The 26,385-nt window shown below is 40.1% G+C and overlaps 1 protein-coding gene across 1 annotated transcript in view; it reads left to right on the top strand.

Annotated features, from left to right (window-relative positions):
- The window catches only part of LARGE1 (LARGE xylosyl- and glucuronyltransferase 1), a 215,037-nt gene that overhangs the window by 91,221 nt on the left and 97,431 nt on the right, over positions 1-26,385 (top strand). The window contains 1 exon segment of the mRNA XM_040559576.1: positions 7,744-7,915. Coding sequence (XP_040415510.1) covers positions 7,744-7,915 — 172 coding nt within the window.

Here is a 26,385-nt window from a genome sequence, read left to right on the forward strand (position 1 = left end):
AAATGATGGTCATTAAAATGGTGACAGTATTTTTCTCCAGCTGAGAAACTACCTGAAAACTACAGTTCTTTCAGCTTTGTCTTAAATAGAGGTCACATGCTTTGAAAAAAATAACAATTTTACCTCGCTACTTCTAGCGTTCATAGCAGCAGCAAAGCACTAAACGAGTAATGAAAAAGCTATGACAACAAGTTATCAACTGTGTCTAGGAAGTTGTTTACCCAATCTGAGGAAATAACAGTTGTTATTGTTAACTGATTCACACATCAGAATTTCCAGGGCTGTTTCCCATACTTGGGCCATTTATAAGGGTTGCCTGAAGCTAGCAATTACCAAAGAATTTGGTTGGTCTACTTTCACAAGGAACCCTCCAACTTGTTCCATGTTCTTGCCCCATATAGATTGCACTAGTTTTCAGATCATTGTCCGATACCATTCAGAATATTTGTGCAAATCTACAACACTTTTTTTGATTGTGCTGTGGTGTGGAAGTTTTCATCTCTTTTGCTTTGCTTTTCTTAAGATCCTGAATTAAGTTTATCATCTGATGTAATCTTCAAGAACATGGTGCCCTTGTTGAAGTTTGTGAGAGCAAGTAGATGCTGAATACTTTTGGAAATCCAAGTTTCCATCAGGTCATTCATTACAGAGTCTAAATTCATATTTCTCTTCATTTGAAGCAATGTATTCTAGATGCCAGATCTTTTTAAAGAAAAATCTGGTATGAAAGTTCTAGGAAAGCAGTTTGCCCTTGCGACTTCCCTCATCCTTTTGTTTCTGCCTCCTACTTGCTACTCACTGTTCCCTCAACATAGTGAATCTGCAGCCATTAAGTTGGGGTGGCAGTGCGATTTGGGTCTATTTGATCCCATTTCTTAACCCTTCCCTAAGAGGGGTACATGCAGACAGCAGCTTCTGCCTCCAGGCATCAACTCAGCCAGTCTGATTTTCAGGCTCTTGCAAGTTATTGGCCTTAGTGGTGTTTTTGTGAAGTCAGCTGAGCAGAAGGGGTACCTTTTATTTGGACTGGGTATGGGGATATTATGTCATTGCTGAGGATTATTTTGATTGATTTATTTTCCAGGCATATGAAGGAAGATTCAGGGAATGCAGTAAGAAAATCAATGTGGTATTGAAGGTTGCATTTTTCCAATATAGAGTGTTTAAGGACATGCTGCCAGGGAAAACGCTTTCTCAGCCAAACTTCCCCCATCTTATCACTCCGAACAGGACGCACATTCTGTAGCTCAGGGGGTGCTACAGTGCTTATATCCTTTGAGACAGGGAGGAATTCTGCTAAGAAAATGGACAAACATTTAACAGACAAGAGGAAGTTGTATGGACAGCAACCTATTCATCAGAAAAAGTCAGGATAGATTTTTTTTTTCTGGTAGGGAGACAGTCAGATCTGTTAAACTGGGGAAAGGCTGCATTTGGAAAGGAAATGCAAGCTCAGGTTTATGTGGTTGGTTAGCTAAAACTCTGAGTGCTTCGTTTCATGGTACTATTATATATCCCCTCCCAATCCAAGAAGAACATAGAAAGCAAAGTTGTTAGGTTTTCTATCAACCTCCAGTATTTAGGAGAAGATACTAAGTGATGAGATAAATTTGTACAGTCCCACAGAATATCTGCTTCTATGCTAGGTACTGTTTTTGTGTTCCAGTCTGTGTATATATATATATATAACCGAACACTATGGTAAGGCTGCAAATACATTGTCTCTTTTCTCATGCTTCACCTTATTGCTCTTACCATAGTTTTATTGATGTTGCAAAGAGAAGAATGAGTGCAGCAAAATCTTCTCTGAAAACAAAGTACATTTGCCTGTAAGACTGATGACCTTTAGGAGCATGACGTATAAAGAGGAATATAATAGTATTTAAATTTAATTAATTAGGCTTTTAGCAAATACAAAACTGTGTCCTATGCTGGCACAAAACTTCAAAGTACATTTTTCCCCTCATGTAACCAGAGCACTTGCCCCATTAATTTTCACACTCATGCTCATGACTGGCACCATCCCTGCATCCTACTTTTCACACTCATCTTCCTATGCTATTTTTTTTCATATTTATCACAGGGAGGATCATGTGGCAGCTGTTAGTAAAGGCTGAGTAAGATACATGAGAATAAAGAATCCTAACTTTATGTGTACAGGGATGGGCTCTGAATTAGCCATAACCACTCCGGGAAACAGATTGGCTCTTGTGATAGTTTTGCGAAAAAGAATGACAGCCTGTGGTGGTTTCACCCTGCTGGGCAGCTGAGCTCTACCATAACCGCTCTCTCACTCCTCCTCTCAAAGAAGAAGGGGGAGAAAATATGATGTAAAGGGCTCAAAGGTTGAGTTAAGGACAGGGAGATCACTCACCTATTACTGTCACATGCAAAACAGGATCAACATAGCAAGATTAATTTAATTTATTGCCTATCACTAGCAAACTGGAGCAGTGAGAAGTGAAAAGTAAACTAAAACCACCTTCCCCCTGTCCACCCTCTTCCACCTCCTCCCCCCAAGCGGCACAGGGGAACGGGGAATGGGGGCTGCTGTCAGTCCCTGACTCTTCGTCTTTGCTGCTCCTTCACGGTCGCTCTCTGTCCCTGCTCCACGAGTGGTCCCTCCCACGGGATGCGATCCTGCGGGGGCTGCCCACAGGCAGCAGCTCTTCAAGAACTACTCGCACATGGCTCCGTACCACGGGGTCCATCCATCCCCCAGGAGCAAACTGCTCCAGCACGGGGTCCCCCACGGGCGGCAGCTCCCCCGAGACCCCCTGCTCCTGCGTGGGCTCCTCTCCACGGGCTGCAGCTCCGGCCCGGGGCCTGCCCCTGCGGGGGCTCTCCATGGGCTGCAGCCTCCTCCAGGCCACATCCACCTGCTCCACCGGGGGCTCCTCCACGGGCTGCAGCGTGGAGATCTGCTCCTTGTGGGACCCATGGGCTGCAGAGGGACAGCCTGCTGCACCAGGGGCCTCTCCACAGGCCGCAGGGGAACTTCTGCTGCGTGCCTGGAGCACCTCCTGCCCTCCTTCTGCAGTGACTTTGGGGGCTGCAGGGCTGGTTATCAGTCCTCTGTCCCAGCTGCTGCAGCACAGCTCTTTTCTTCTTATGCTTTCCCAGAGGCCCAACCAGCATCGCTCCCCTGGCTCGGCTCTGGCCAGCAGCGGGTCTCTTTTGGAGCCGATCAGAGCTGGCTCTGGTCTGACATGGGGCAGCTGCTGGGCTTTGCTTACAGAGGCCACCCCTGCAGCCCCCAGCTACCAAATCCTTGCCACATAAACCAAATACACAGACAAATTGAATTGGTAGATAGCTGAATCCAGACAAGAGTTATAAATAAGCTCTGGAACTCTTTGCTGTAGGATGTTGTGGTTCATTAATATTTACAAGGCTTCAAAAATTACCGGACTCACAGATGAAACATCCATGAAAACCTGTAAGCCACAAAAATACCACCACTAGCTCAGAATGGTTAGCCCTGACGTGGTCAGGAAGTTGGATTTCATGATCTTTGAAAGTCCCTTTCAATTGAACTGTTCTAGTCTAGTCTAGTCTAGGTCTAGTCTAGTCTAGTTTATTCTAGTCTATTTCTAAAATTGGTGCAAATTTCCAGATGATGGGAGTATTATGGGCGAGGTACCACTGTAGAATTTCCCTGCTTTTATGTTCTTCAGTAGGCACCTGCCATTGTCCGCTGTTAGAGTCTGGCTACTGATCTCCATGTACTTTTGATGTGACACCATACAGGCACCCCTAAGTTCTTTGTCCTCACCTGTTGATCACTGCTCCCTCTCATTCTGTTTATGTTGGTAGTGTTTTCCACACTGCTCTCTGCTAAGTCTACAAGCTTCCATCCTTTTCAAAGGTGCTCAAGATACCTATCCATGTAGAGATTTCATTGCAATCTGTATTCATCTGGGAAGCCTGGATAAATTACCCCCATCACCTGTTTATGGGGAAAAAAATAGTATATTTAAAAAAAAAAAACAAAACATCACTAAGTTCCCTAGAGAAGTACAGTACAGGAGTCCAGAAATTCCAGCTGAATATACTTCTGATGAGGAGTAATGCTTTTTGATCTAAACTTGTGGTCAACAGGTGAATTTAAGAGTAAAAATACCTAAAGCCTTTGAATGCAGTTTCTATACAAATCATTCACAGAGGACTCACCCTTTGCCCCTCTCTCAATTCACAGAACCGGGGAGGCTTGTTTCTGTTTTTAAGCCGTATGTATTAGACTTTTTTCCTTAAAAATGGCACTTCTGCTTACTCTAATCGACACTTACACAGCTATAGCAACTATGAGACAGCTGAGTTAGGCTGTGTACAGCCACGATGTTTTATCCAGCTTTTCCCAGAGATGGTTTGAGCAAACAACGTGCTGGCAAAGCATCACCACACATGGAAGCTCTTGTTGCCACTTCTCAGGTATATACTAAGGTAATCAGTTGTGTAATATGCAGACTCATGGGCATGTACTTTTTGTATTCATAGCCAGAAAAACTGAATAATGCGGATAATTTAGTTTATTTTCAGTCTCCAATAATGGAAAGAATAAAGCTGGTTTGATGAAAGGTCTTTAGTAAGGTATTTTTTCACTTAGCTTAATAAAAGAAAAAAAAAATCACTGTCAGCACCAGCTAAATGCTTTTCTCTACTCTCCTCTTATGAACAAAAATCCAGATTTTGAGAGCTAAGGATCTGAGGTGAAACTCCAGACTGTGCTATTTATACTGAAGTGCAAATTATACAAATGGCAAAGTATGTCACACTATTTGTGTCAGTTTACTCTTTTGCTAACTCTATTTTTTTCTGTTCCTGCCATATCTTCTAGGAATGTTTGTTCTCAGAAAGCAACTCTGATCTTGTTTGTAAAGCAAATGATTCACAAACATTCCCTTTATGGACCATTTTAACATTTTAACTATGCTAGAGAAAAAATATATTAAGACCTACAGAAAATATTTTGATAATTTTTAGGTAAAGGAAATGGCTAAATCTTACCAGTTATATCAAAGAAGGCAGCTTGCAGGATTTTGTAGGATTTTGTGCCTAGGTTGTCTTAGCTATCTCAAACTGGCACTTCTTAACTACTGAGTTAAGAAGTGCCAGTTATTCAACGATAATGTTCTTGTATTATCTTGTGGGTGGTGTTAGACTATATGTGGTATACATAGAGAATGAGCCTTTACAGTGCTGTTGTGTAGGGTAACAAGTTTTTATTGGCATGAATTTGGAATGGTTATATTATTCATGAATAGCAAAGCCATGAAGAAATTATGCCAGGGACTAATTAGGAGCCCTGTTTATGTCTTAGTCGACACTACATCGGGGGAGAGAAAATTTCAGATAGGGTTAACCTATTAACAGCTCAAGGTTCAACACAGACTCATATCAAACACTGTGGACCATTTGGAATAGGGACTGCTCCTTTCATTTTCCAAAGCGATCCTTTCAGACACCAGGCTTCAGGATGGCAAGCTTGCAGTGGTGTTAGATTCTGGGAATCTCCAAGGCAAAGAAAGTAATGGCTCCTTCAAGGTGATTCTTTCTTTTCAGTCTGCCTTTTCCCTTCCCTCTTGTCTCAGGCTATCCATGAGACATCTGAACTCCTGCCATATTAGGCTTACTTGCATAAGTATGTTAGGAGTTATTCTGGAGCAATATTGCGTTTGGACTAATTAAATGAGGGACATGCCATCCAAAATTAATAACAGGGATGGGTTATAATAAAAGAAAGCTCAAGTCTCTAAAATTACATTAACTCCTGCATTATGTCAGTATGACTAGGGAGCTGATCTCCCTGGTTCGTCTAGCACAAGAACTTCCGAGTAGCAGATTCAGGATGATGTGCAGAGTTTGAGGAAGCAGGATAAATACTGCTCTGCTGACACTTAGATGTGATGGTCCATTCATAGGGACATCATGTTGAGAGAGGGCTGGATTCACAAATATCTAGAGTTTTGATGGTGTGGATTTGAAATTTTCTTGTTACACACATAGAAAACAATTCTGGGGAGCAGAGGTTCATATATATATTCCTAGAGATATTGGCATATATCAGGGAGACAAACTAGATTTCTCTTTTAAGGACCATACAAATTAAAGAGAGAGCAAGCAAGAAAGAATGTAATAAGAATGATGGCTGATGATGGACTGATGAGATACTTTTCAAAAACAAAACAAAAATAAAATCACACTTCCTGTTTTGGGGTTGTTTAAAGATAATCTGCTTTTCCTGCCTTTCCCCTTAAAATTTTACTTTTCTCCTTAACAGTTTGTTCTAGTAGCCTCACTCTTTTTAATGAATTTAGTGGGGGAAGGTTCTGCCCTGGTGCAGGAATTGTGAGAATACAGAAGAAAGTTGTGTGCCTTTTAAAGGGAAAAGAACAGGTCACCTTACATTGGCAGAGGCCTTGTTACTTTATATTTAAAAAAAAATTCACTTTAAGCATCTATGTTAACCTTTCTTCAACCACTCTTCCAACTTCCAAATAAAGTTTAGGAATCCATTCTGTTATGGGAATAGTCTCATGAAGGATTTTGGAGGAAATGACATCTGTGCAAAAGCTGTTTCATATAATAAACTTCACAATGCCAGTGAATAGATATGAGACAGTTAAACAACAGAATAAATCATCCAAGTTTTACTAGTGCACTTTGTTTCTGCCAATCTTCTCTAAACTATAATATGCTGGGCCAAATGCTCAAATCTGTCTCACTCAGGTACCCTAAAGTCAAAACATGAATTTAAGTTAATGGGAACACCACTCAAGAAAACTTAGTAAAAATCTAGGGATTTTAGTGCATGCTCTTTAAAACACTAAACAAGAGCAGTTTCAGACAGGACAATAGGAACAACTTTCCCAAAACTTATAAAACACTTTCAGCAATGACTTTTCGTATTTGAGAACTTGAGTCTCACAGAAAGAAAATAAAGTGTAGCTCATGGAACATCCTAGTGAAGGTAGCACAATGAAATACTGAATTTAGTCTTTGGAAGATGCAAAAATACTTCGTTTAGCCCTTGTTGAAGAAATGTAAATGTTTGAGTTTGTCCCCTTGATATGTAAAAACCAAAAAATATGGCTACAGCTGTTCTACTTTCTCCACTTTGGGGCATGTCTGTATGATGTCAGTACTTGTAAGTTAAAGGTTATCAATAAACGCTTTCTTTTGCAATTTTCTTGCTCATTTTTCTAACTGAGTAGCATTTTGAAATTGTGACTGCCAAGTCTGTAATAAATAAAAGGGAAAAAAAAAAGAAAAAAATAAAATGGAAAATAAAAGGAAAAAAATATGTTAATTCTAGTTAACAAAAAAATCTGGGAATGGCAAACACTTTTTTTTTCTGTTTGGAAATGAAAGCTATGTATAATACACCTGGAGTTTTGGATTAAATATATATTTCATTTTTATCAGGATATGTGGATGTCTCAGAATGAATTGAACCAGGTTGGAAAGGCTCATCTAATTTTAATTATATTGTGTGAAGCAACTGCTTCAGAAAACAGTTTTGTTTCAGCCTTCAGAAACTTATGTGAGAAGCATATTTCAGAACTTCTGATGTTGATTTAAAAGCAAGATTTTAGGTGACTGATTCCACCTGGTATTTTATGGTTCTTTATTGTTGGTATTCAGAGATCTTCCATTATTACGATAAACTAGTGTCAAGTAGAGATTATGTATCTAATGAAGATTATTTTTTTTTCCTCTTTCCCATTTCCCATTTCCTGTTAGTCGGAAGTGTCATGGATCCCCAACAAACACTACTCTGGGATTTATGGGCTGATGAAATTGGTTCTAACGAAGACTCTACCTTCCAATCTTGAGCGAGTCATTGTCCTTGACACAGACATAACATTTGCCACTGACATCGCTGAGCTATGGGCCGTCTTCCACAAGTTCAAAGGTATCCTAATGATTTTTTAACTGACTTTATTTGTGGGGGAGGGAAGATGGTAAAGCAGAAAGTAGAATGGGGGTAGGTGGGCAATACGAGATTTGTTAAATGTTTTCACTCTCAATTTTTGGTGTTTGAATGTAATTGTTTTATTTGCAAGCTGTTTCCTCAACAATGTTCCATATAGAATGATGGGCAATACTGATTACCTGTGCAATTTTTTATTGGTCTAATTATTTGGGACAAGCAAGAATTTGACAATACAGTAGATGATAAATAATTATGAGGATGCTCTACTGACCTACCGTTCAATACCTGTAGGTATTCAATACCTGGAATAAATATTTCCTCTACGTATCCCCATTCCCCACATCTTGAAATTTTCCTTGATAGTTTGACCACGAAAAGACACTTTCAGAGTAACTGTGTAATGAGATGGTCACAAAAAAGCTTGCCACTTCCTTGTCACAAGCCAGAAGTACTTTCCTGGCTAACACATGGCTAAAACCATTTAATTTTCTCAGACTCCCATGTTGCCAGCTTTCCAGAGTCAGAGACAGGTCCTATTGTTCTCCTCTTGCCCTGCTAATGCGTACTGGAGTGTTGGTAAGTGCAGAGTCACTCCAGTGTCCCATTTGAATGTTCGCAGTCCCCTGGAAGTGTAGCCTTGATGTTAGTCTGCTTTCTTTATATCACTTTAAGCAAAAATCAACCTAAGCAAATGGGAGTATTTATGTACAGAGCCAAAATAAACCACTCTGTTACAAAGGTGACAGAAAAGAGAGCACATTTAATCTACTTATCCCATGTTGAAGTACAGAAGGCCTTTTTGCCTTTCCCAGTACCCAGCTAATAGGCAGTAGCTATTATCTTCAACTCTGGTCAAGGACTCGGTTTTAGTGCTTGCTGAAAAGCAAATGCACTGAAAAGAGCATTTGTTTCCTTTCCCTTCTCTGGGAATTCTGATGTCCCTTCAGCAGGCTAGAAGCACTCATTTTCTTACTTTAATGAACCATACACAAACTTTCTTCATTACAGGTGTTGTTCAGGCCTCTTCACAAAGCCTTTCCCCATACTGAACCTTGACTTTCATATACACGTATACCTTAATAAATACAATTTGTGTAAATGTATGCACAGGGAGTAATGCTGTGCTATTGCACTGTCTCACTGTGCACTACTGTCACATTAATAATAATAATGTACTGAATGTGGTATATTCACATGCTGTAGATGGTAAAGACAAGTATTTGAACTGAACTTGGGCACAGAGTACTGCATGGTCAAAGATACCTAGGTGAGGAGGAGTATCTTGCTTATGTTTTCTGCCATAGTTTCAATGAAGGCCCCTTACTTTTTACTGGGACAAGAAATCAAGCATAAAGCCAAGCTTGTAAAGAAAGGAATATGGAGTAGAGGAGGGCCTAAGACTGAAAAAAATACAGACAGAAGAGATGGAAATATGGAGATAAATCATTACTGATAGCCAAAACGTGGGTGTAAGTCAAGAGTCTTCATACAGCTAGGCAAAGTGTTTCAGCTGATTAGAGCTGTGAAAAGCTCTAACTCACACATGGAGCCAGAATTCCTGTGCTACTGGCAGCCCTCATAATGTACATACCACCATTCCCATGTAACAAATATATGATTTTGTAAGTTGTCTGGTCTGTCTTCTTAATTCCTGCTGACCACCTGCTTCTCCACAATGTTTTAAGCCTGGCAACAAATTGATCAGTGTCTACATCTGCTCATCTCCCAGATGGTCACATACAAATAAAGGATTAATTGCATAGTCTTGTAGACCCAGGAGTTCTGCAGTGTGGGAGAGGACTTGGGAGTGCATGTATGCCCAAAAAAGTGATCTAAAATGTTGGGAGATCAGAGAAGTGAAAATCTCTGAGCCCAAGCTTATGGTCCAGCTTGTCTCTCCTAAGGTACAATCCCATTAGGCAAAGATTCAGTGAAAATGGATTGTGGAAGATAAAGGGCAAGGAGGCTGAAAGGATACTGTTGCTCTTTTACTGCTTCTTAAAAGATTGGTTTAAATCATACAGTGAATCTCAAGTTGTCCTCAGCACCCTTTTATTTTTCCTACCAGTGTCACAGAAGATTCAAATGATTTCACATATCATTAGCCCCAAATATTCCTGTAAAGGGTCTGTTTTTAAACTGATGTTTTAATCCCCTCCTTGTTTCTCCCATCAGAAATCCCAAGTAAGCTTATGAACATTTCTTTTAAGACAATTTAGTGTGTTTGTTGAAATACTACTGAAACATAAGAGAAACAAAACTGGGAAGTGAAGGTCTAATCTCCAGAGAAACCTGACACTATCACAGAATCATGGAGTTGTTTGTGTTGGAAGGGACCTTTAAAGATTATCTAGTCCAACCTCCCTGCAATGGCAGGGACATCTCTCACTAGGTCAGGTTGCCCAAAGCCCCATCCAACCTGACCTTGAGCATTTCCAGGGATGGGGCATCCACAGCTTCTCTGGGCAACCTGTTCCAGTGTCTCACCACCCTCTAAGTGAAGAATTTCTTCTTTATATCTAATCTAAATATACCCTCTTTTAGTTTAAAATCATTCCCGCTTATCCTGTTGTTATCTGCCCACAAAAAGTCGCTCTGCATCTTTTTTATAAGCCCCCCTTTAAGTACTAAAAAGCTGCAATGAGGTCTCCCTGGAGCCTTCTCCTCTTCAGGCTAAATATCCCCAGCTCTCTCATTCTTCATAGGAGAGAGAAGAAAGAAGAAGCCTTTCTACATCCCCGACCCCAGCTTGGAGAGCAACAGGCTTTCCTAGAAATATTCAGAGACTCAGCTGTTGGATAGAATTGGCCATTGTAAACCTGCTTGCACCAGGATAATGTTTGAGCAAGTAGAAGAATTTTTCACAGCAGTGCAGGAAAGGCAAAAGCTTCTTTCTGGGGGTTGCTGCAGCATAACAAGATGGTCCAGCACAGCCTCTTCCAATTTGGAGCTAGGCAGAGAAAGAGAGAGAAGGACCTAAAGTATGTGTTTCTTTCTTCCCAAACAAAAACAGTGACCAAGAGAGACAAGTAGCTCAGATTCCTTTCTTCTGTGACAGCACTCTTGGAAGAAACTGAGTTTTGTCTAGACACCAAGAAGCTCTTCTTTACTGTGCGGGTGACAGAGCACTGGCACAGGCAGCCCATAGAGGTTGTGGAGTCTCTCTCCTTGGAGGTCTTCAGAAGCCACCTGGACATGGTCCTGGACAACTAGCTCTAGGTGGCTGGACCAGATGACCCCCAGAGGTCCCTTCCAACCTCAGCCACTCTGTGATTCTGTGAGACACGTTCAGGATTGACTAGCAGTTTAGCCAGGAGCAATTCACTGTGTAGAAAGGCCCCACAGTATGTTTTAAATAGCACCTGGAGTACTCAGTATCCTTTTTCTGCAAAGGTTCTTTCAGTCATCTCAAGAGCTGTAGAAAGGATGAGACTCTTACATCGGGTTACAAGTTAATACTTTAGTTGGTAAAGCTATGTTCTCTCTGTAGAAGTAAAAATGGAGAAGAATTCCTTTGTAAATTATTGCTCTTCTGCCCTTCTCTGGTAAACTCCTTGCATATGCCCTTACAATAAATGGTCCAACTATTCTGTACCCGAGTGCACAAATTAAGGCTCTACATGTGTGATGTTATTTGAAAATCTCTTCTTTGAAGTAGCAACCTTCGGCTTTGGGAGAAATTCACACCTCTTTGCAGGAGCCCAAAACAGTGTCTTTCAGCAATGTGACATTTTAAAATTTCTCTTAGCAATTGTTGGGGGTATAATTCTAACATGTATATGCAAGTTACAATCTTTATGCATAAATATGTCTGTGGGAACCAGTATCTTACATTTCAAGAGTCATATCCAGTTTTTCAGCTGGGATTTCAACATTTCTGCTTTAGCCTCATTCTCTCTTGTTCTCCCGAAGATAAGCAGTCTTTTTCTCTAGGACAGATATATACTTCCAAATATTGACTTCAAAGGCATGAGTCTGCAGCCAGTCTAGTGAAGATAACCTGTCATGCATGTTTTCTGTGACTTAGTTGACACTGATTAGGTTTTCTATTCATCTTTCACAGAATTTTGACAGTTCTAAACTTGAGAAAGCATCTAGCCTTAGGGCAGAAGAATGGGACTGTAGATCATATGCATTCTTGGATGAAGTACTGCAAAGTGTTTCAGACAGCAAGGATTAGTGTAACCAATATGCTTTTATTGCAGAAATTGTGTGAATTCTTCTGAGAAAAGAACCAGTCCAGAGCCATGCTCTCTGCCATCAATCTTAAAGTTCTCTTAAAGGCCACATCAGCTAATAGTTTTGTTATTCTTGCTCACCCAGACTCTTGGTATTGAAATGTGGCTGTTTTCTCTAAGCTTCTGATTTTGACTTTAACTGTTTGTTAAATACGGATTCTCAAGGGCATTCATTTTAAAAGGCAGTGTGAATTTATTTGGGATCTGACTATAAGCGTTGTAATAATTATTTGTGTTATGGGTTGCAGTTTCTGTCAGGATCACAGCCTCTTTGTGCTGGGTGCTCTACGTATGCATAGCAAGAGATGGTTTTTGTGCTTTACTTGGTGTCAGTGTCAGTGTTTAGTTACTTGTTGACCATTCTTGTGTCTGCCTGGGTCCTTTAGGCCATGGCTGTGTGTGAGGCCCATAACTGAGGCCCACAACTGAGGCCCACAAGTGAGACCTGAATAATCCCTGTAGAGATCAGTGTTAAGGGCTTCCATATTTAAACTGAATGACTAAGGGTATTATAGTATCTCTAAGTACCTGCAGTAACTCAGAGGCTATACTGAACAGTCCTACCACTGCTCGCTGTTAGTCTCACAATCCAACTGCCTAATACAGTGAATGTTTTAACTACTTTTAAACAATACTGACGGGATAGAAAATAACTAATGTATTTCAAATGACTCTACCAGTAGATTAAATTGTTGAGAGAATATAAACTGCAATTAGTGTTGATCTGTGCAAATATATCTTCTCTGGAAAGCTGAATAAGACTTTAAGGCAGAATCATCTACATCCATTAACAAAGTATCCAAGAAGGAGAAATGGCAAGCTTGATAGAAAGTCGGAGATTTCTCGTATTCATACTTTGCATGAATAAAAACATGCTATAGAAGCTGTTTGCTTTGTGTCAGGAGCTCAAACAGTGATAAAAATCCATACTGACATCATAAATACCAGAAAAGGTCAAGAGCAATTTTGGTGCACGATCAAGTGCCCACAGCTGAAGAGGGATTGGCACATAGTCAATCCTAAATTTAAAATTTGTAAACACTCAGCATGTAGGTGCTTTGGCATATCGCTCTGCAGAATGCCTGAGGTAACAATGTAGGTTTGTATTATTTTTGCAGCTTCGTTAGGAAAAAGAGCAAACAAACGAAAAATCACAACCATCACAAAATTCACCGCCTCCCATGTAGGTGGTTTAATAATTATATTCCTACAAGAACGGTTATGTGTAAAACTGTAATACAAAATGCATGTGTAACTTTTCATTTGTGTGTGGATTTAGTGTGCCAGAAAGTGAGATGCTGATGGCACCAGTGAGAGTCAGGCAGAGTCAGCACGTGCTGTATACATTTCCCTGAATTTAGCTCTACCAGTGAAGCCTCATCTTGATAAACTATACCTGCCACAGACCTAGGTTCTTCTTCTGCAAGGACTGTACTTTTTATAGGTATGCTGGTCTTGGGATGATGTAAAATGCTCAGTTGTTGCCAAGATTAAAATTTAAAATTCATTGTCACCTATGTCTGAAGCCAGGATTTGAACCCCCAGATTGTTTCCGGGCAGGTTCTGTAGTTCAGGCTGTCAGTTTACACTCAGTAAATCATTAAAGCATCCACAGATCATGTTGAGATGAATCTCTGTGGGCTGATACACTGTTTGTGTTAAATCCTGCAGTGATGTTTCTGTGTCTTCTGGTCAGTAAAATAGGTTTTCTTTTCTCACTAATCAAGAGAAAGGCATTAGCAACGTACATCTTAGTGTGTGTAGAAATCCACAGTATGAGTCAGTCTTTTTGTGAAGGAAACAGGATCACATTGTAGCAGAGTGCATTAATAAAATTGTCAGGCTGCTATTAAAATAGCTTAAAATTATCTGAAATTTTATAGGTGTCTAAAAAGGCCGAATGGCACTTGTCTTTGCTCATAAAAGGAACATCTGTTAGTTTCTGAAAGACTTGTATAAGTGTTTAATGGTTAGACTACAGTTCATAGCTCATCCTAGGGTTATTCCACAAATGAGGTACATTTTCTCCTTGAAAAGGTCCCTGTGGAGACTCTATCTGCTTAAGATTTTCTACTCCTGATTGTTATATCATGGTGTTTTCTTCTTTGCTGCTGCAAAAGCTTTGAAGTTTCATTGATAAAGAATCCTATTTGTTAGCTATAGCTCGCAGAAATGCTGGGGAGTGTTGTCCTCCTCTTTCTCATGATGCGATTGTATCACCTGCATGTGAAATTATAGGAGTCAACATTGAATTTCAGTTTATCTTGGTGAAGAGCTGAAGAAAGTATGGATTTTTTTTTTTAAAGGGCAAGTTTCTATCCATAATTGGAGATTATTTTTGCTGATTTTAATTAGGAGGGGATCAAGCAAGGAGATGGGGCTTGCTGAGTATGTGGGTCAAGGAAAAATCACTTGTTTCTTTCTGCACTTGTCAGATAAGTTGTCTGGTTGGAAGTCCTTCTTTCTTCCCTTTTTTTTTTCTTACTGCGATTTGCTTTCCCATGATGTTCCTTTATTGAGGAGGCAGTATGTATGAAAGTTGACCTCAGTAAATGAGCTCCAGGGGAGAGAGTTTATTATATGGATCAGCATGTGCACATTCTAGTTTATGGGTTTTAATGTGACAAGGGACGTAATCAGAAAGTTCTGATTATGAATTGCTGCCAAAATAGAATAGCTGCAGTTTCTGAAACATCTGTAGTTCGTTTTTAGCTGAATGGTTCTTTGTCTGTTTTTGCCAGCAAGCAGAAATATTCGAAGGTTAAAGGCTGACAATGTGTAGAAATTGGGTGTAACTCATGATGGGGGAAATTCTAAAGTTAAAAAAAAAAAAAAGATTTGGGTTCTTTATTTTTCCATTTTCATTTCTAAGGGATACCTTTGGTCATGTTTTCATGCCTTTTCCCATGAGGGCTAGGAATGTTTTAATTAAAAATGAAAGCTGGTAGTCTTTTGTCATCCTGTGATTCCTCAACTGGAGTTTTCGGAAGAAAAACCACCACATTACAAGATTTGTAATAAAATCTTGTTGGCAACACTGAAATTTTGAGGGCTTTTTTCTGCTTTCTCAACATCAGTCTAGTGCTTTTTCTGCGTTATTTTCTTCCACTCTTTGTTAAGCTGCCACTCATTCTACATCTGTCTTTTTGGCTTAGATGCTATGATGTATCAAACACCCAAACTAAACATTGTATGACTCACCCAGTGTTAAAGAAAAAAAAACAACAAAAACAACAACAAAAACAGTTTCTGTCTCCTTTGAACTGTTTCTTCTGGGTTTAAAGAGACTTTAATTCTTTGAATCTCAAGTACTCCAGAGGACTGTGGAGAATGGACACAGAGCTTTCTGAATTGCCTTGCAAATCTTTGTTAAGGGAAATACGGGCAGAGTGAGCCATCATGGGAGCAAAGTGCATATCCCCATTTCCCCTGGCTAACAGAAGCTGTGACTTTCCAGAAGCTAGAAAATCCAGCTTCCAGAGGGTAGAGACTAGGAGAAGGAGCACTTCTGTTTTCTGTATTTGTTCTTAGCAGAAGAAAAATGCATTTTTGAGAATGGGATGTCACTGGCTGTGATGGGATGAAAACCTATGAGAAGAGAGGGAGGGAACAAACTGAGGAGGAAAATAATAATTCCTCATCCCAACTTGAAAGAGGAAATTGTTCAGGAATCAGTCAGAATCCTGTCTGTCAACAGACTTTCCCTTGGATATAGTTAGTACCCATGACTCATCAATTCACAACTTAACTCACAGATTAAGTCCATGTACTGCTTCCTCTGGCCGGTCACTTTTGCGTTCCATAGCTGACAGTAAAGCACACCAAGTGCATGAGCAGGTAGCAAATATGGAGGGAGTGGCAACCTGTCCATCATCCCAACTAGTAATGTGTAATGAAGATTCACCTCTGCATGTGTGAAAAAAGCCAAGAAGATGGGACACATGGGTGTCACCTAACAGATGAAGTTTACTCTAAGGTTTGATAGTTATATTAGCAGTACTAGAGAAAAAAATTATATTTAATAGATAGGTTTCCATGCCAAAGGCCCTCGTTCTAATCACATGCAATCTTTCAAGCACATTTGCTTTTCACTGTTCACTGTGATGCGCATTGTAATAACTGGATATTCTTGTTTTCTCCCTCTGAACCAGGCATGTCCTCTGAGCCTACCTTGTTCTGCATTGGCAATCCATATTTTAAGGACCTAAGGCCCCATTTCCAATTACAAAGCTCTCATCTGAGTTTTCACCTTCTTGCTTTCATGCTGCACATTATGTCTGTAATACAGGCAGCACAAGGATTTGCATAGAGTAAAGTGTTGTAGGGAATATCTGTCTCACAGGCTCAAGCTGGAAGGTAGGATGTATTGCCTAGAGGTCAATAGTATGATTGTCCCATCAGCAGGATAAGCATATGGTATTGCTCTCTGCACAACCAGGAAAGAGGGAGAAGAGTGTAGGAAATTAAACCTATTTATTACATTTTTCTTTTCTTTTTTCCCCAGAAAATAAATAAATTAATAAATAAATAGAGGGTTGGAACTTGATTTTTAAGGTCCCTTCCAACCCAAGCCATTCAATGATAGCTGAACTAAGGCTGTCTACAAATGCACCATGTGCAAAAACATGGACAGTTGCATGAACAAGTTAGACATGTAAACAAAATCGATAATCAGTCCAGTATTGTGGAAACAGTAGAAAACTGACAAGTTTCCTTTTTTCAAGCAATCTAGATAATCAGAGTCATTTGAACCTCTTATTTTAACCCCCAAACTAGAAGAAAGAAGTAGATGCATGCATAATGGCCCACTTCACTCTGAATCACCCAAGTGTCTTTATTTTACTTGAATCTCAGGCTTGCTCTACTCAATGCTCTTTGCAGAAATCTCTAGCTTGCATTCAGTGTAGGCCAAGCAGTTCAATTAAATGAAGGAGCTTTTGTTCTTCTGACACTTTTCTCAAAGTTCATCGTTTTTGTGCTTGGAGACACTGCTAAAAACAAAAAGATTTTTGTCCTAGCCCTTCTAGAAATGTACTAAAAGGTGATTGATAAGCTTAGAGTAAAACTCAGGGACCAAGTTTGTCCACAACTACTCTTTATGTTCATTTCATTATATTTCCTGAATTTAGTTGTAGTAGATTTCATAGTTTGGGCTTAAGTGTCAGTAAAATAGATGTGCATGCAATGTATTCTGGTGAAGACCCAGGCTAATTTATGTTCCCTTTGCCCTTCCTGAATGCTTAAAAGGCTCTCAACATATAAGCGGGTGATTCTCAGGGTGTAAGACAAACTCTTGTGTCAGTTGCTTTTGGTCCTCATGGTTCTGGGATTCATTCTGGATCTGGGACTGAACAAGTCAGCAGAACAGCTTCTTGAGAGCTGTTAGCTACTGGCACAACTAATAGAAACCTTGAAACTGCTTACGTCTGTGTTTGGAGATGTGGTGTATTTTTTTCCTATCTGCTTAGTGACTGGGGAAGCTGTCCAAAAAAGTGCTATTCTGACATACCAATAGAATGTGTTGGCTGGGAACAGAGGTGGAAATACAGCAGGGAAGGTGTAGTAACATTCAGTGATGCCATTGATGAATAGGCAAGACTGTGAACCATCCAAAGGCTGAGGACCTAGCACATGCCTAATGCTTCTGCCCTGCTGGGACACTGGTTAACTTTGAGCAGGATTGAAGCCCTACAGTAAAATGGGCCATTGTACTTTCTCTCATAGATTGTTGTCCTTGGCTGACTCCATGCTACCACTCTGCTGCCATCAATAGAAACTGTCTGCCAGTTTATTCTCACACCAACTTACTGGCTCAGGATCTCCTCAGCTTCATTAATTCATGACATTACCATGTCTTCCTGCAAATGTTACATTTAATAGATAGTAATGATATTTCCTTTCTGCGTGTCTCAGGATGCAATTATTGCAGGTGCCTAGTGGCATTCTGTAGGGTTGTCTACAGGCTTTTTGCCGATCTACTTCAGAGTCAGATTGGCACCAACTTTTACAGTATTTGGAGATTCAGGTGCTTTCCCATACTGCTAAGAAATGATGATCTGAATATTGTTATACTGGTATCCTAAAATTCTGAGAGAACACATCTTGGCTGGTATAAAATGGCTTTATAAAACAGTGGCGTGAACTGGATGATGCTAACTTTTCATCAGTAAAGGATTCTAGCTCCTATATTTCCTGATTTACATAAACATTCTTGCTCTGAACTTGCAGCTGCTTTTATAGACTAAGTAAAAAAAGATGTGAACAGCTTGGGGAGCAATCTGTAAATATGCTCTTCTTTCAACTCTAGACCTCTGGTATGGCTCACAAGTAAAAAGAGTTGGGTGACCTCAGCCAGGTCTGATGTGCATGAGGATTGAAGTGCATAAGCAGGGCAGCAAAGAAACACAATGCTGAGGTACAAGTTTTGAGGCACCTCAGCAGAAGTAGGAGTGGATGGTTGCATACTGTTGTTCATTGATCATTACCATGATCGTATAATTCTTAATGTAAAAATGGAAGTGGACATAAGTGATAAGTAAGTAAGAAAGTAGCATGGAGATTAGAAGTGGGAGTGAATGTATGGGATACTGAACAGGAAAGAAAACCTAGGAAGAGGGAGGAGTGGAAACAAATCCCAAGTTAGTCAAGATAATTTATCTTGAAACTTGTCTGAGATTAGCTTAAAATGTCATATATCACAGTAAATTTCTGTGAAGCTGTATAGAAGTAAGTGTATGCATCTAGAAATTTCCTGGATTTCCTTGGCAGCAGCATCTGACTATAGGAAGAATCATGCCAAAGAAATAATGAAGTATACATTAGCATTAAGGAGCTAACCCAGCATTTAATTCAGTGTAATTTGGGTCTTTCCCGCCTGCTAGGTGGGTAGCGCAGATATCGCTCCCCCTTGGCTGCAGTCAGCGATCCTACTGGCATTGTCATCACTTCTTTATTTGTTTTGCTTTGTGGTACAGGAGCTCCACTTTTGGATCAATGCTCCTCATTCTGGTTTCAAAAAGAGAGTGGTTGAAAGTCCTTGCAAACCCACTGCCATGAAGCCAAGTGGTTTTCCTCTTCTTCCTGAAGAGCTTTGATCACTGTAACACCCAGTCTAGTCTGTGTGGGGCAGGAGGGCTGAGAAGGATTTCTAAAATTGAGAAGCCGTGTTGGAGTCCCATTCTTAGGATTTTTTGCTTTGGTTTTATGCTATTGCTTTTAAAGGTTTAGTTGCCATAACAACCCAAAGCAGCCCTGTATTACCATAGAAACGTGCTGTTGTGGGTGACAGTTTTTATGAGAATCTTATTTTTCCTCTCTTCTTCACATAGTGTCTTTAACACTGGCCTTTTTGCTGATATATTACAGTACACTACAGGGGTTCCATAAAGTGTCAGAATTATGTAATAAACAATAAAAATGAAGCAAATACATAAATCCAAGAGGAAAATCTAGGGTCATAGTTGACTGAGAACAGAGGAAAAATAACAGCAAATTCCTGTTTCTTAACTTGAAGCTCAAAAATATTGAGCTTATTCCAGGGCTGGCTAATCAGTCCACATGCGTAAATACTCAGGCAAAAACAGCAAAAGGGGAGGTAAGACCACGTACCATAGACTTAGGATAAAAACAACTTGTCATGACAGTTGTAGCTATCAAAAGACTGTGCTACTTTAATGTGCTCTGCATGGGGCTACTCCTTGAGACTATTCAGAGGCTGAAGTGAGAGCTGCCAAACGAGGCAGCCCTCTTATAAAACTCTGCTTCATGCTGAGAGCTGGTTCCAGCTGCATACTGATAGCCTGCTAGCTTCAGGGGTGTCGGTCATGACCTGTCAAGCCCTAAATTGTTTGGGATCTGTCTGTGTCAAGGACTTCCCCTCTCCCTTTGTGATATCTTTTAACAGCTGTGCTCTGTGAAGTGTCCTTTGGTTTATAAAGATTGGTAATAGAGCTTTTCCTTCAACAAATCTGCATCTCCATTTACTTCCTTGCTTGGCTCTCCTTGAGCAGCGGACCACTGGAGCACATCAGCGCTCCTAACTTCTGATGGATTACTGTGCATCTTTATTATCAAACTTCAAATGGAAGTCATGGACCCATGGCAGACCATTCACTGTGTCCCAGCAAACCATTGTTAAGGGGACACTGCTACAGGTTCTTAATTTTATGACAAGACACACAGCTTATCTGGGAGGAGGATAGACAAGCATAGCCGGACAGCTGTGGAGTTCGTGTTGATCAGTATTGTTATGGGAAAGCATGGCTCTTACCAGTTTCCTGTAATCTGTTACATCAGTGATGACAAAACTCTTCATTCCTGATATGTATATTTTAAGTATCATTAAAACTTCCAGCTGGCATCTTGCAGCAGTCCTCCTTGTCAAGGGCAAGCAGGCAGCAAAGAATGCCATGAAGTTCAGACGTGTTTTATGGTTACTGACCCCTTTACGAGCCTAGACAAGTCTGCTATTACTTCCTCTTGTCTGACCTTCAATTCTGCAGGCTCGATTCTGGATTTCTTAGCCCTACCCGAGACTGATGATTAGTGGGTAACAGGTATTCCTTCCTGCTTTCTGAATGCCTCCCTCTAACCTTTTCAGAGACATGACATGCTAGGTTACTCCTTGTCCTTCATTTTTATGGTACTGGAAACCACCCCTAAGACCATGAAGTTTTCAGGTGAGACCTGTTCTATCTAATATAATCAAGATATGTTGGACATAATTCCTCTCTTCCTCTTCAACTCCTTTCCCTAGTCAAGAAGTTTCAAATGATTAAGTCAAAGGTTAACGTTAACTAATGTAAATACTTTTCTTTTACATTCTGATGACATTTTGACTTCTACCCCCATAAAAAAGCTATAGCCAAACTTCAGAGGGACTTTGATATCACCCTGAAATTAGTTCCTGTTGCAATTTAATTACTGAAGACTGACTACCATGCAATGTGATTTCTACTCATTAATCTTACTAACTACTTACATTCAGTACAAATCCATTCTCTGAACGGTCCTCCCACCTCTAATGCAGAACAAGCTGCCACAGCTGCTTCTTTTTGCCAATCTTACTGTAAACTCTGTGGTTCATAGTTGTTTTTTATGGCTGGATTAGAAGATTGTTATTTTCTCAAGAGCTGAACTGTGCACAGGTGCCCAAAGCTGCCTTCTTTTCCACTTGTTTATTAATTAGGAAACTCACTGTTGAGCAGGGTACATGCATGGGTGGGTTCTTAAAGAATGATAACATCAAATTGAGTAATAAATGTACCCTAAGCTTTTCAAAATTGCTGGCTAGTTACCTCACCCAGTACTAATGCTGAGGCAGCTGTTACCCCTTATATAAGCTTCATTTTTAATGGAGCCTGAGATTGAAAAATAATCCTTTGCAGTATCATGACTGATTTTTTTTTTCCTGTGTCACTTGACTGAGACTGATGTATAAGGCCAGCTCAGGTAAAGAAGGAAGGTTTGCAGCCCCAGGGAGCATCTCAGGAATGGGTCTAGATCTGGAAAACGTACCTGTGCAGACATGGAATTTATGGAGATTTCCTTTTAAAGTGAAGCAAAGGTAAGGAGGAGCTGTGGGTTACAATAAGCTCTCTGACTGCCCTGTAACAAAAAAGAAGCTATCTAGACCTCTTGTATTCCCCTGGGAGTTCCAGTACATTAGCAATACAGAACATGTAACCAGCATTGGCTTGACCTAGCCAGCCAGTACAGTTAGTACCATTTAAGTGTGGGCTGTAAACACTACAGTTGGTTATCAGCATATTTTAGTGACAGTAGTTCTTCGTGTGCTTCAGGGCTGTTTTGCCATTGTAGATATGACACCAATATTTGACCTGCCTTATTTTTCACTTTTCTTATAGTCTGTAACCCTTTTTCTATCCTCCTGTTGCTATGTGTTTTCTATAGAGCATTGAAAACATAAACAGCATGTACCTGGGGTCCATCTGCAGTTCTTTGCTGAAATACGCTGCCTGAGCATGTGAGGCACATCAGATGCTCAGGTCTGTGCTCAACCTTCCCTTAAAAGGCACAAAAGTTATGAGGTAAAAAGATTTGTTGCTGAAGGCCATTGTTCAGTGATAGAGTAAATATGAAGCTAGAGATGTTGGTACAGGATCGAAATGTCAGAGCCACATAGCACTAAGTGCTAATTTGGTATGAATTCACTGATTCGTTTCTGTTCCAAAATGTTAATGGGTTAACTCTATTCTGAGAAACCTTACTCTGGATCAGATGCCATCTGTCCTTCCATAGTAAGCTTAAAGTCAGCATAAACTCTAAATCATGTGTTCTGGCTAATGCAATAGAAATGTCATTCTGTGCCCACATTTGATTTTGTATCAGATTTGCTCTGCTGGGTGACTCAGTCATGAACAGATCTTGTATACTAATGAACATAGAGCCATCGCTGGAGCGAGGCTTGGACTAACTTGGTTGAAATATATTGCTCTAGGGTACCTTGCTGTGTAACTCTGACTTTCACATTGAAGGCTGATGGGAATGCTAATTTCTTGGGCTGAAGCTTGGAAGGCAGAGTCTAAAGTGGAAGAAATTTGATTTTAGAGATCCCAAGCTCTGATTAGTCTTAATTTATCCCTTGGTAGAAGAGGAAGATGTTTAATCATTTCTCTAACAATATGTAAGGTCTCCAGATTGTCAGAATTAAGAACTAAAGATTGGGTTAGAAATCTCTGGAAAGCATGTTGAGACCTAGAAAGCACCTTTCATTATTTTGGTCCCCTTGTGACCAGTGCTTGAAAAAGCAGTGATAAACTCTGAAGGAAGCTGCAACTAGAGTTCAAAGCAGAGACAAGAGAGCTGTGATTTAAGGCTGAGGGCTTTTGGAAAAAAAAAAAAAAGTCATGCTCACATATCCATCTCTGCAAAAATGCACTGAGGATGTGCTTCTTAAGACATCTAAAATAGCTAGTACTTTTTGTTCTGCTCTCCAAAGACTGCCTCTGTCTAGCCTAGCTGTCAGGTGAAACACAACCCCGTTCCTAACGTGTTGTAGCTCTGATGCCTTGTTCACAGTATGCCCACTGTAAAAGGGCAAAGAGGAGGCAAACTCTTCCAGATGACTCAGGATACAGTACTATCACTATTGCATTATTAGCCTGAAAGCCTGAAACACATTTACCAATTACCGATACCCTTTTCCTGCCTTGCAAGTTGCATTAGGATCTCTTTGCAATATATTGAAAGCAATTGAATATCATCCAGCAATTGCCAGGAGTGAAGTTGTAAGTAATTAGTGCTAATGATACTTACGAGAGAAAACAGGTGTGGTTGAATCGCACCTTTCCCTTTTAGACACAGAATATATACAAACTGAAGCCAGTTGCTAAATTGTGTGCTAGGATTGTTGGAGACCTCATGTATTTTTAGTGCTGTTGGTGAGGAAGTGTATTGAGACAGCAGAACACTGTAACCATTTCCCCTGAGATCTCACCAAAAGTTTTAATATAATTATGTAGAATTAATGTACTTAAAAATACCATTTTTTTTCCCGCTAAAGGATCTTGAAAGACTGTGGTGCATTTTTCACTAAAAACAGTGTTACTAATGGAGGTCTCAAGGGAGATGTTTATGAGATTAGGCCAAGATCCTTGTCTCATTTACCACAGACTGTATCCAAAGTAACTCTATTTTCATTTAAGTTATCCTTGGATTTATATTGGTGAAAATGAGATGAGAATCCAGCTTTTAATTAGAAAGCAGTACATATGTGAGTTGCACTTTCTTTTTCCTTAAGACAGTAGACTTCAGTGAGTAGCAGAAGCCTTCCAGAAGTGATCTTACCATCTATGCTCAAAGTAAATCCATGAAAACAGAAGATTCAGATATGTGGTGGTTGTTTGTTTTTTTTTTCTGAAAAATAAAACCCCATGAAACTTAACATTTGAGAAAAAAATAATGAGGAAGCAAACTTTTGGAAAATGTTAAATGCAGATAAATCTTGTGATAAAAAAAAAATGTGATAGATTTGATTTAGCTTGGAATAGCATGGGATTTGTCTGCCTATGCCTGAACTCCAGTAGAAGGGAGTTTCATTTTTTTATTCCATACACTATAGCACGTGTTACAAAGGCACAGCACTGTTCTTAAAATACAATTGCTGTATTAATGGCTATTGATGATTGCCTGTCTATACGCAGTTGTCACAAGCCAGTTTGAGAGATCTGCTATAGATACTGTCTAGTGTCAGCATGTATGCTGCACATAGCTTCTTTTTTTGGGGGACCGGAACTTTTTCACTTACAGTTCAAGCAAGACTCAGCATTAGAGCAAGGAGGGTCTAACTCAAACGGGGGCTCAGTGCCAGGGACCCTCAAAAGTGAGATGAGAATCGAGGAGTACCTGCCTGCCTCTAAGGCCTGCGAAAAGCACAACAGATCATAGCTCTCCCTATTTATTTTCTAGTACACTGCCTTCCACCCCTTTACATCTTTTTCAGTATTTCTCTCTGTTTTGATCTCTCTGTAACATTTCTGGTCCTTAGTGGTGTGTGCAATAGCTCTCAATCTGATGGTACCTACACTGGTATTTCAGGGTGCTTTTTACCTTCCTTCACTACTGTTAATGGACTGTATTCAGTTCGGCAACTTCTGCTGAGGAGAGTAGAGGAATTCTAACAGTTTGGAGTATCACAGGTCAGGATTTATGGACCTGGCCAGAGCTCTAAATGAGAAGCATCTACAGCATCTGCACACACTTTTTGTAGCTGTGAAATAACTGATGGATTCTATTTTTATTTTATATGCCTTTCCTCTGTTCCCTCTCATTTTAAGGTTTAATCTCTCCTCAAAATTTTCCTTAGTCATGGGTTATTATTTTCGTAGCCAGTTCACCCATTCCATTATGAACGCTTCTGCTTTTATGCTGAGCATTTCAGGAAAGAACACTTCTCTGACCCACCTCCACTGCTCACTAAGTCAACTGCCTTTGAAGTACGTGTAATAAACTTTCTCTGATGGTAAAAAGAAAAGCCTCATTAGTTCCAGCCCATATTTAGGATGCACCTCTAAGCCACGCGCCTTCTGCTTCTTTCTTTTTAATGTTTAATTATTGATACACCTTATCTGACTCATGAAGTCTTCTAGTGGTGAGATTCTTCCTGCATTTCCCCAGCCCTCCTTAACATTTTTCACTCCTTCGCTCACAGCCTGGGTTACATTTACATGAGGAGCTCTGAAACATCAGGCAAAGGACTGCAGTGAAGGAAGCCCACATGCAGTAGGTTGTGGTGGTTGAGAGGGGCAGGAATCTCTCCTACTCACTAGTAGATCCTGCAGAAGAAGAAAGGTAAAATAGCTCCAAAAATGAGCAGTTGATGGCGAGGGAAATGTTGTATCCATGTAACACTGGTAGGTCTCCTGAGGAGACAATAGTCCAATGAAACCTAAATAAAAACACAGTCTGGGAGAAGGAAACTCTGTTCTCTCTGTTTTCCCCATGGGTACTCCAAGTGTGGGACATGGATGCCTTTGCATACCTGCCGCATTTAATCTGATCTATGTACGCAAGTATTTCACCTTGTTTACATGGGGAGGTTACTTACAGTCTGGTCATTAATACTTCATTTTACCTGTCTGTAGTTTAAATGAGATGAAGTGCATATTGCATTTGCTTAAAACCAAGATTTGCTTCAAACAATACCTACCTGTCTGGCTTTGCCTAGAGCAGTGCTTTGCATTGATACAGCTACACTGGTGGCTAAAAGTTAGGCATAACCTTAGAGCATGCGAGTACTTTTTGTGGAAAACAAAAATAGTATTCACAGGCATTTATCTTACTCTTTTGTAGCTTTTGGTAATTTCCTTGTTATTAGACAGAAGGTAAGAGGAATTGTTTAAGTTAGCCAACTGAGAGAAACAACATTCAAGTATCAAGCACGTTGGTTATTCTTTTTTGGTTTGTTCACAGTAGTTGGGTTGTCTTGATTTTGTGTGAGTTTTTGTTTTGGTTTGGTTGTTTGGTTTTTAACATCTCAGGTATAAACAGCTCTGCCAGGTAGCTATCAGTATGGGACCAGTATCTCGTCATCTCTGTTGTATCCTGGCTGCCTGCATGAGCATTTGATGACTACCAGGGAAACATTACTTCTGTTGCAAAACTCTAGCATCGGAAAAGATACATATAGCTGAGTCCAAGAAAATAACGGTATCATCATAGCCTTCTACACACAGAAACCTAAAATTCCTA

The sequence above is a fragment of the Cygnus olor genome, chromosome 1 (assembly GCF_009769625.2).
Source record: "Cygnus olor isolate bCygOlo1 chromosome 1, bCygOlo1.pri.v2, whole genome shotgun sequence".
Lineage (NCBI taxonomy): Eukaryota > Metazoa > Chordata > Aves > Anseriformes > Anatidae > Cygnus > Cygnus olor.